The following is a 12165-nucleotide window of genomic DNA, read 5'->3' as shown; positions in this document are numbered from 1 at the left end:
GCATTGTATTGCCCCTATAAACCTAAATGTTTTATAGATACATAGAAAAGAATAAACTGAAAATTAATATTTAAAAAACTAAGGTGTAATTCCAGCCTTCACTTCAAAATATTAACAAACCTTTGTAATATCCAACTAGGCAACAAATCGCTAGTAAACGTGGATCACTTTGTGTACCTAGGTAGCTACCTCACATCCCGTACAATCAATATCGCATTAGGTGTGCAAGTGCTGCATTCAGTAGTAAACTTTGTTCCAGAGTCTTTGATGAGAACAATTTTAGGCTTGGTACCAAAGTCATAGTGTATCAAGCTATTATCTTCCCCATACTCTTGTATATGTTGGAGACGTGGACGACATAGAGTTGGCATCTTAAATCACTCAAAAAACTTTAAAAATTAACTGACAAGATCATCGAACTAACATCAATATCCTAGAATAGTCTGGTTGCTCTAGTATAGTTAAAAATCATTTTAGGTTGATCACATAAGGATGAGTGACTAGTCCTATTCTAAGTAAACATTTTCTTCTGAACTATGTGTTGGAGTTAGGAGGAAAAACAGAAGAAATACTACAAAGATAGTTTGAAGGCAGATATGAAGAACATATGGAATTGATAATACAACATATGAGGCACATGCATGCACATGGTAAGGGGGATGGAGCAGACGAATAGAATAAAGCTTGCTGTGGAAAGCTTGTAAAAATCCATGTGCAGGTTTCACATGCTGATATTATTTCGATTGCTGTTCTCATTTTCGTGTTTTCTATTTTCTAAATTTAAAAAACTATTTTTCTTTGGTTTATTTATTTTTTATGCAACAAATTTTTCCAAAGAAATTAAATTAAAAAAAACAAATTGTTTTTCCTCCACTACAAATTTTTCCAAAGAAAAATAAAACCTGTTTGTCTTTCAGTCGGAGTGTACGAATGGGAAAATGTTTAACTTGCTGTTAACAACTTGGCGTTTCCGACCTGGATTGCCTAACAATGAAAAGACTTGCATGCTTGATTTCTCCGTGAGTAACATTTCATACTATCTGTCTTTTTTTTTTTTAATTTAAGGAATCTGACATGGTGTTACGATATAGCAATATTAGATGGATGTATTGAAATAGTGTTAAAAACAGTATTTTTCTGTACAAGGCTAAAGTAAGCATATGCTTCTAAAAAAAAAAAAAAAAAAAAAAAATTTGCTCCCTCCGATATACATCCTATATCATCAGATTCCTATTCAACTCAATAAATCAGTAAACTTATTCAAAAACAGGGCACCATCTTTATGACAAGAGTTTATGGTCAAGCTTTTTTAGTGTTAAACTCTAATTGTAAATTTACAAGAGGAAAACATTTTCTAATCAAATTATTAAAGCAGAGAGGAAAACAAGCATTGCCAATTTCACATAATTTCATTACTTAATAAAATGTGCTCGATCGTGTCTCCTTGATGTAAATACCCTCGACTAACCCGCCAAGTGGCAAAATCCCATGCTTTCACTGTGGAGGATTGCTAAATTGCATCAGCAAGAGTGTCTTTTACTCTGAAAGTTTTTTTTTCTCTCAGAATTCCCTCCCTGATTCCTACATCCCTGACTTTGATAACTTGCAGAAATTTACATGTAATACAACAACTTGCAGCTCAATTTCCTACTTAGAATGTCCCCGTAGGTATGGTCCTTAATTTACATTTCAGTGGCAATTTGCATTATTTTGGGTGAATATGAATGAAAAAAAAAAGATTAACAGTGGAGTTTGCATATTTAAACTGTTTATCAGAAATAAAAACTTCTTTTTTTTTTAAATGAGCTGCTAAAACATTTCTCAGTTAGCCATTCTTAATAAGAATAGTTTTGTTTTTTTTGTTTTTTTTACAAGGGAGTCACCACTTATCAAGGTTCAAAGGCCACACGAGGATAAGGGTTAATAAATGTGAGGTGGTAGTTTAGTAATCATTAATGGTGTGAATTAGGTAGAATTTGATTATTTAAGGAGACGACTCAACAAGAATTTGTTTACATTGGACTTGAATTGTAACTAGCCAGGAAGCAGTCCAATGGAACAAATTCCAATTTAGCAGACAATTTTTAATTAAATTAAATAAACTTATATCATTTTGACTTGCAGTTTAGTGGAAGTCATGCCGATGTATATTAAGAGAAAGTCCCTTCTGATTAATGTTTACACAATGCTTCCAGTTTCCTTATAATTTAACATTAATTCATCTTTTTCTTCAAAAGAAAATTACTACTTTCTTTCTCAAAACTAAAATTGAGATGTAAAGAGTTTAGTCGCTTGAAAAACTTAGCAACATGGGAGAAACAAAAAAGTTATGTTAAATAAAATTTTTGTTATATTAATATGATAATAAAAGGATAAAATGAATCAGATAGCATGAATTAAAAATGGAAATGTGGAAAACCAAGAAATTCAACGTTTTACAGGCTTTATCAAGAGTGGCAAAAGCTAAAAGTGGCATGTAAGAAGATCTGTAATTTTGGGAAATATTTATAGTGATATAGTATAATGTTAAGAGGAAAGATATACACACACATTAATATTCTGAAGCTACTTATGAAGTGTTCAACATTTTTATGGCGTCAACATTTTAGAAAATTACAAAATACAAAATGAATGTAAAAATAAATCTTTGTGAGATTAAAATATGATATTTACATTTTTTTGAGGTAATTCAATATCAATATGCGGGTAGATGTGCTTCGTAAATCGTGGGAAACGGTGGTCATATTTTCAAGATAATTTGGGATTAGGCATATCGGAGAGATGTTTTGAAATTACAACTCTTAGGGAAGATAGTTTTGGGAAATATAGATTGATTTAATAAATATAATTGATCCATGAAATTTTTCATGTGTCAGGCTTGTTAAGAAATAAACGTGCTTAACAAAATCGACAAATTTTTATCTGTTTATTTAATTGTAATTATTTTTTTTTTCTATTAATTTTTTTTTTCTTTTTTTTTTTAAAAAATCTTAAAAATGTTCACATCAAGTTAAATGGGTGATGTGTCAATTGCCCTAAATATGTCTAAATTAAAATTTGGAAGTTGTTTTTTTTAAAAGGAGTGATTTTCTTGTTTTTCAAGCTTAAGTTTGAAATATGATTTTGGTTGCTAACTGTGAAGATTGATATAATACCAGTTCTTATTAGAATTTATTAACAAGAAAAAGTGGTTTACACTAGTGATGGGATGATTCCTATACCATTACTGATTCTGTTCTAAATTCCTGTTTTTTCGTGGCTGTGGGGCATTTAGCGAACAGTCCTCATCTACTTTTAAATGTAAATATAATTTGATTTTTAATTTGACAAATTTCTTAATCATTTCCATTTACATATTGTATCCAAGATTTTAATAAACTTATTTTGAGATTTCACCTATATTTTTCACTTGTGCTATTTTTACCTGTGCCATTTTTTTCCAGAAACATTTTTACATAAATTTGCTATGATTTTAGTTTTACTGATAGTTAAAATCAAATATTTATTAGTATCAGCAATAGAAAATTAAGTTTGAAATTAATTTAGCTAAATTTTAAAAAACTTTTTCTTTTTTTTTAATCTAAAATTTGGCTAAAGTTTAAAAATTTTTTTTTATTCTTTAGATTAAAAAAAATTTGAAAAACTTAATCAATTTTTTTTTTTTTTTTTTTTTGTTCAGTCTAAAATTCGGTTTAAGTTTTGTCAATTTTGATACCACACACAAATGTTGATTTTTAAAAAATTTTTTTATGAAGGATCAAAATATCAAAATAGATAAATCTGTAGAAGTTTAAATCGTCAAACAGTTCAATTGTTACAAGTTTTACTCTATTTTATTTTCAATTATTCGATCAGAAGTGACTAAGGCTAAATATAAAAAACTGCAAATAAAATTGAGTCATAACTAGCCCTATGACAACAGAATATTCTTATCATTGCTTTGACTCTCTAGAATATATTTGACATAGTTAGACACAGTTAATCAACCGAAAACCACATCACTCTATATAAAAGCATATAAGATATTAACTGATACACACTTGAGTCAAAACAATGAAAAGAATATGTGTTGTCCTAGCCCTAGTAATAACACACATCTGATATTAATAAATTACGCATCTGAAACAAATAAATTAATTTCCAATTTTTGCAAACCTGCTCCATCTACAATAAAAATAAAACCTGCTATGCACATTTGAAAGTTGAATACGCCTGACAAAGGAAGACATCCTGAAATATAGCATCACGGACACACCATCTGACGCAAGTAAGAACATCATACATGTAAAATATTGTATAAAAAAACATATATCTATGGTTATATATACACACATGAATTGGATCAGTAAAAGTGAAACAGCATAACTGGTTCCACCATTTTATGTTAAGTTGCATCAGTTTGAGTTTATCCGTCACACGTTTGCATTGTTCTGCCTTCTAGAAACTTACATTTCTTCTTATATACACATTACAAAATGCTTCAATTAAACTATTTTAACCCTATTATTTTCTTTTATAATGTTTAAAATTGATTTTCATTTTTGTATTTAAATTTAAAATTTATTTTTAAAATTTCTTCTTTTAACATCCAGGTTACGTTTGAGTTCCGATCTGCCCTCCATTCGAAATTTGCGACTCTCTTTTTTGATGAAGTTGTCAAACAAATGGTGAAGGCTTTCTTGAAACGAGCTGCCACCATTTACGGACCGGAGAGCATCAAAAGTCAGAATCCGAAAATTCTAAAATACGTCTCTTGACGGAAGATTTTATTTAGAAGACAACAATACCTCGTGTAAATACTTGTGTCTCATGAACACTTTGTGAATTTGAAATTCTTTTCTTTTCATTCTGAAAACAATTTAGAAAGAATCAAAAACGATTTTTTTGTTAAAGAGACTGAAAGAAAATCCAAAAAATCCATTTTTTTTTAAATAAGGAATCCGTGCATTCTATTGTTATTAAGGGACAATTTGTTATTCTCTTTTTATGAGGAATAAATTCTATAACGATGTGTCGAGTGTGATTCATTAATTTTGATCACATCTTTATTCATTGTGTTATTCAGAAGAATGTGTGAGGGATACATGCAATTTGGGGGGGGGCAGTCCTTCATAAATCACGATGCTGAAACATCAAAGCCTAATAGTCCTTTGCTAAATCTGTCGCATAAAAAAAATCAGTTGTAAGTATGAAGTCAAAAAGATTATTCAAGATAGAATAAAAACAATCTACTATATAAAAGGCAAAATGTGTGTATTATGTGCGTGTGTTTATATGTCTGCCAAAAACTTTTGACAGCCATGTCGGACCGTGACAAAATTGGTATTGGTTTAAAGCTCGATGTCTCGGATGACAAATATTGAAAAATTGGCTAAAAACATTAATTCTTTCACCGTCAACTAGGCCTTTTTTTTTTTTTTTTTTTTTTTTTTACAAAGAGGGGTCACTTTTTTCGTTGACATTTTTGCAAATCCTTCAAACCTTGTGTCAATGACGTTGCATAAAACATGTTATTTCGACCGCCTGTGATGTCACAATCGCGGTGGGTGCATTGATAAGACCGTTTGCTTTTTTCATCTCCTTTTCCTCCTACACGTTACAGATTCAAGCCTGCTTACTACTCCTAATTTTTTTTTTTTTTTTTGGCTTAACCAACACTCTTACACACACCTCCACATGCCGGGCACCTAGACAAGTCTATTATATAAATCTGTGTGTTCGTATGTCCGCTAAAAAACATTTGTCAGCCGCATTGGACCAAATTGAAATTGGTACCATCTGAAAGAGTGATCCCTCGGACACATAATATGTGAAAATTAGAAAAAAAGATTGATTCTGTGGTGGTCAACTGGACCATTTCTTGCAAGAGGGGTTACTTTTCACATTGTTATTTTCGCAAGTCATACACATATAGCAAACTGAAAGTATATTAAAAAACATTATTTTGCAGAGTCATGACGCCATAAGTCATGGTGGTCTGATAGGCAAAAGTGTTTGCCTATAATGTTTTTTCCTTCTTTCTTTCTTTCACATTTCAGGTTTGAGCCTGCTTATCGCAGCTAATTTTTTTTTTTTTTTTTTTTTTTTTTTTGCGGTCGCACAGACATTCACTGCTATTTTGATTGAAAGAAAAGTTGTTTTGATTGATTTATTTTTTAGGGGGAGTTTCAGCGCACAAGCTGTCAAAATATCTGGTGTAGAAGTTGTCACCTACTTCTTCCGCTCTTTTCTGGGGTTTGCTCAATATCCTTAGAATAGTAGCTGTGTCCAATTCGAACTTCATGTTCACCATACTAGTCTAATATATAAAGGCAAAAAGGCGTTTGTGTATGTCCACAAAAGGCTTTTTGTGTGGAGGTTCTCACATTGGTCAGATTCCGGGAGAAATTTTCTTATACTTCCTAGATCATAATATCTCAGATTCGCAAGTGGACATCGCCTCTATCTTTTTTTTTTTTTTTTTGGTTGAGTTTTAAAAAATTTCCTTGTTTCAGGTCTTTGTTTATCTTTTTCATATAAATAAAGTGAAACTAGTTGAACGCAACCGCTAACTCCCGGCCTTCACCCGGGTAGTATCTGTTCTGTAATTCGTCCTTGGTTAATGTAGGAGAAACCTTTCATACTGAGACAATTAATAATTTTTTGGATACTGCCAGAGTTTTTGGGAGAGCTGCTTTTTCCCCACATTAAAAATGACCTTTGTGGGAGGTTTAAAAGCAATGCCATTTCTGCAAGTCATCTTTTTGATTGACTACGTTTAATTTGAATGCTTAACATTTCCGGTCGTGTCGTGGAGTAGCGGTTAAGATGTCAGGTTTTTCGCCTTCATGTTATGGGTTTGAGCCTGCCTACTACCACTTTTTTTTTTTTTTTTTTTTTTTTTTTTTACACCTTCAAACACCTAGGCAATGCCGAGCACCCAGGCTAGTCTATTATATAAAGGAGAATCATTTATGTATGTGTGTTTTATGTCTGCGAAAAAATTTGTCATCTGTACCCGATCAGGTCAAAACCAGTACCATCTGAAAGGGCAATGCTCCGGATGCATAATAAGTGAAAATTAGAAAACAAGATTAATTCTGTGTCAGTCAACTGGACCACTGGGGGCCCTTTTTTTGCGTTGCTTTTTTCACAAGTCATGTACGCGTTTTATTATTAAACTAAAACTATGTTTTGCAATGTCATGACGTCATAAACACTCGTGGCCATATGGGCAGAAGCATTTGTCTGTAACTTTTTGCCTTCTTTCACATTCGAGCCCAGCCACTGCGGCTAATTTTTTTTTCAGTCGCACAAGCACTTCCTGCTATTTTGATTGAAAGAAAAGTTGTTTTGATTTGTTTATTATTTGGGAGGGGAGTTTTTTTTCCAGTGCATGGATAACAAGATACTCAATATCTGGAAGTAGCTTCTTCTCGTCATATCCATTCTGCCGAAATATGTAAAGATTGGAAAAAATAGACTATTATTTTGTATAGAAATAGAGTTTTATATCAAGTTGGGTTCACATAAAATCTTTCTAAACGATTTCAACAACTGTTTATGCATCAACCACAGTCTTCTGAATTCATTTAACTACAAGAATTTTCAACGTTATTTCGTAATCAGCGCTGTGGCCCAGTGGATTAGGAGGTTGTCTCATAATCATGAATTTTGAAGTTCGCATACACTAGGTATGGGCAAAATGAATGCCGATGCTCAAAATGTATAAACATTTTGACCCCTCCCTTTACATAAAAAATCACCAAAAATCAGAAAATTAATGAAATTTTCAGTATTTATCAAATGGTGATTGCGGAATATAATGAACTAATTATTTTTATTCAAATTTTAGTGGAAATGTATTATTTTGTTTAAACAAAAAATACCTTTACTAAAGTTATAGTTTTCAGTAGTAAATAAAAAACGCAAGACTTTATTTTTGCTTTTTTTATATAAATAAAGCATCGTAATTTGTAACAAAGAAATAAAATAGAATAATTTTTATAGGAACAAAACAAAAAAAAGCCCCTAAATCCGTATTAATGAATTCTATATAACTCGAAGAAAAATGAATTTCTCGAACTACTGATATTACCATTGAATTAAGCATTGCTTATTTGATATTTTCACATAAAAAAATTATAATTGCAAAAAATATTTCTACTTTTGGTACTCCTTGTGCATTGAGTTACATGGCGACCAGCAGAAAAAAACAAGTGTCGCTCCCTTCCTGACGCATGCGCATGTAACACTTTTTATTTACTGACGTTGCTGTAGTAACTAAACGATTATTATTAATAATGTCTCACTTTTACAGACATTTCTTTTTAAATGATGACTTTTATCGGCAGCATTCAACATTACTCGTTTTTCGAACCGAATAAACATTTTACATTAAAGAAAAACACAAAAAACTTATCCAATTAGGTAGAAAAGTAACTTATCTTGACTTAAAGATTTATTTGTTAAAAATATTTGTAAAAGTGAGAAATTATCAGTAAATGGTTTACTTATTTTTTTCGTTTTTTTTACCCATCCGCTAATGCTATTAAAAAAAAAAAGTTGATAAAGGTCGTCATTTAAAAAGAAATTAAAAAACAAATGTCAGCATACCCATCCGCAAATGCTATTAAAAAAAGCCGATAAGTCGTCATTTAAAAAGAAATTTAAAAACAAATGTCTATAAAAGTGAGACATTATTAATAAATGTTTAGTAATTTTTTTCTTTTGAGTAAAACTTTTTTTCAAAATAAATAATGTGACAAATAATTGTTACGTGCGCATGCGACAGGAAGGAATCAACGCTTGTTTTTTTGCTGGTCGCCATGGAACTCAACGCCCTACTTTTTTTTTAAATTACGGGTTTTGCATAATTTTTATATGCAAGATTTTAATAATTTCTTTGCTCGCAAGAATGTGAAACTTTCGGCGTAATATTTTTTATGTGATAATTAAGAATAATTAAGAAAAAAAATTAATTTAAAAATAGGAACATAGAAAAATAATTAAATTAAAAAATGCAAAAATTAATACAAACGTTCAAAAAGGGAATATACGGATGCACGACTGGGGAAAAAAAAGAACTTCCTCCCTTTTAATTACATGACGTCATTTTCACAGTCTTTCGACTGCCTGAAATTTTGGGCCTTCATAATTTTTGTGTTTACAAAATTTTAGTTTGTTGTGTTTTGCGAACGCCAGAATCACTCGGTTTTGGGCTGATTAATTTATGTTTTGTACAAACAAGGTGTTTTTTTTTTTTGTTTCTTTTATTTAATTCAATATCTTAGGACTTTACTAATGATCTTTGAAATAGACCCAGAAAACTAAAATTTATCTTTTAAAGGATTTTTTTACAATGAATTTATTTAACTTCAAAATTTAGCTGAATTGGATAGCTCGCCGTGAAAACATTTTCATAACTTTTTTTTTTTCACGTGTACAAATATTTTTTTCCTTTTGGAAATTTAGTTTAGTCCTTAATCTTTCAAATACAATCAAAAAGTAGTCGGAAACCTACAAAAAATTATGATAAATCAGCTTTCAAAACTAGGTTCCCATGTTTTTGTCCGTACCTAGCGTACACCTACCGTTGGTCTTTTTTTTTTTTTCATTTTAACAGAATGTTTTTGTAATTTCAGCAGCTGATTATATTAAAACAAAAAACAATTTCCTTATTTCGATTTTTTTTTTTTAAATTTATTTATTTTATCAGGGGTTTAAATCAACTAAGAGTTAAATTTTTATTTAAAAGAAACAAAAATGCCAATCCAATTATGATTCTTTAATTAAAAAAAAAAATTCTTTCATTTTCATTTTTTTTTTAACAATTTAAAACTTTAATTCATACAATTTTGGACACTAAAACCAAGCAAAAAACATTAACAAAAAAGCTGACGAATCGCAGAGTGAAATGTTTCTACGACTTTAATGAAACAAAGTTCATAACATTAACCATGCATGCTCCAATCCTTGATACCGTCTTTTGTTTAAAATAACTATAATTTGCTAGTTCATAGCATCTACGTAATCATGGTTACGGTTACATTGGTAAGAGGGTTCAGTTAATAACTTAAGTTATGCAAGTTTGCGCCCGGCATGCATTATTTTTTATTTTTTAATTTTTTATTTTTATTTTTTATTTTTTATTTTTTTGCTTACAAAATTTTGCTTTCGATTTCACTTCTGGTTGAGGACAGAATGGAAGCGAAGGTGATATTCTCTACTTTTCTACAAACATCCTTGATAAAATTATTATTTTTTAATGAAATTGATACATGGTTCTTTCTTTGCCACTCTTAAGATGCCAGGCTGGTGTCTGGCATATTCACTCTTACCTGTTAGGGAGAAGGTCCTCTTTAGCCTTTGTTGAAGATTGATGATGTCACAATAAAAAACACTGATTTCTGGTCAGCTATGTTACCTGTTTACCTTATTTGTCAGCCAACCTTGTCACCTTTTCAATCCCTATTGTGCTTGTGAAAAGCTTACTTTTTAGTTTTGGAGTTTTGTCCACTGATACCTCCATGTATTACATTGTCTTGCCTTTTTTCACAAGGATCTCCCCAATCTTGAATCTTATGGATGCCCTTTTATCTGTCTAAGGCTATCTTTGCCGCATTCCATTTTCTATTTGTTTGTTTTTTTTTTAATTTTTTGTATTATTACCCTTCTGCTAATGACTGCTCATGTTTTTCATGTTATATCCAGCATTATTGATAATGCATGGCAATTTTATCTGTAAAGCTACATCTTTATCATTCTGATTGGTTCCCTCACTCTAATTGCACAAATCTGGTGAAATTTGTCTTCACGTTTCTGTCTCATAGCTTGCCCCAAATTGCCACCTTCCTTACACACTTCCTGATAATGAGTGTCATCATCCTTACTTGATCTTTTTCTTTTGTTTCTGAATCTTGTGTTTTCTCTGCTCCTCCATTAGGTTCTTCTGATCATGTTGAAGTTGATTTTTCTGTTTTTTGTTGATCGTCCCTTCCATAGGAAAATGTTTAATTACTGGAAGGCTGGATGCGATGGGTTTCATAGTTTCCTGTGTGACGTTCCATAGGGTTTGTATCTTTGTCATGTCTCTGAATTCTGCTTCTAAAAAGATTAGTGATGTTGGAATTGATACCTTCATTCATCATTGTAAGTTTTAAACCAAACCTCATTCTCTTCCCTGGTTTTCACTTGTTTATACTTCTGCCCTTGCTCATTGTGAACATTATTTTAATCAATATCGTCAAAATGCTTCCAAACAATCAAAAGTCAAAATGCTTCCAAAGCTTCCAAGCAAGAGTCATCAATGCCTGCAACAGAGCAATCTCTGAGGCTGTCTATTCTCAAAAGATCTTATCTAAAAAATTTGGCTCTCTAATGATGTTTTTGTGAATCTAAATAGTGTTGTTAATAGTGTCAAATCTGCTATTCTTCCTCTTTCACTTCATCTTATGATGATAAAGTTGATCTCTTTGCTTGTCTTTTTTACTGAAAATTCTTCTATTAATGATTCTGATAGTTTTTCTTGATTTTCCTTTGAAAACTTGATTCTATAATTATCATTGCAGAGATGGTTACTGAAGTTATTTTTGACCTTGACCAGTCTAAGGCTTCCAGTCCTCATTCAATTCTCAAATGTTATGCTCTTAAACTTTCTTTTATCCTCTCAAAATTATTCAATCTTTATATATCGCAGTCCTATTTTGCTTCTTGTTGGAAAGAATCCACTGTTGTCACTATCTTTAAAAATGCTGGTGATTTGTCTGATTCCACTAAGTACTGTTTGCAAAGTTTTTGAAAAGTATGCCTTTTTAGTAACATTTAGTATGGCATTCATGGTTTTCATTCAACTGCTAAATTTTTTTTTCTCTTACTGTTGTAACTGGGCTGTCATAATTCAAGATAGAATAGGGCTGTTTCACTTGAAATTTCGGTGTCCAACAGTGTTGCATTCTGGTCTTTTACATAAACTTTGGAATTATGGTATTGATGGTAAGATTTTTGACATCATTAGGTCTTTTTCTTTCTGATCAAAGCTTGCAAAGAATTCCAGATAGTATCTCTTCATTCTCTCTATCAATGCTGATGTTCCTCAGGGTTCTATTCTAGGCCCAACATTGTTTATTCTCTCCATCAATGATTTTCCAGAGAATATTATTCACAACATTAATATCTGATGATACC

The 12165-nt window shown here is 31.1% G+C and overlaps 1 protein-coding gene across 2 annotated transcripts in view; it reads left to right on the top strand.

The window, feature by feature from the left end:
• Positions 1-5011, top strand: part of LOC145291355 (coenzyme Q-binding protein COQ10 homolog B, mitochondrial-like) — a 42661-nt gene extending 37650 nt beyond the window's left edge. For both annotated transcript variants that reach the window (XM_080137125.1, XM_080137127.1), the window contains 2 exons: positions 918-1019; positions 4593-5011. In XM_080137125.1, the coding sequence (XP_079993251.1) occupies positions 918-1019; positions 4593-4757 (267 nt within the window). In that variant the 3' untranslated portion in view covers positions 4758-5011. The remainder of the gene's footprint in view (positions 1-917; positions 1020-4592) is intronic.
• Positions 5012-12165: the final 7154 nt, after the last annotated feature.

This window comes from Euprymna scolopes, chromosome 12 (genome assembly GCF_053919585.1).
Source record: "Euprymna scolopes isolate OS-2025 chromosome 12, ASM5391958v1, whole genome shotgun sequence".
Taxonomy (NCBI): Eukaryota; Metazoa; Mollusca; class Cephalopoda; order Sepiida; family Sepiolidae; genus Euprymna; species Euprymna scolopes.
Note: the sequence above shows the minus strand (reverse complement) of the source record. Positions and strands in the feature narration are given on the sequence as shown.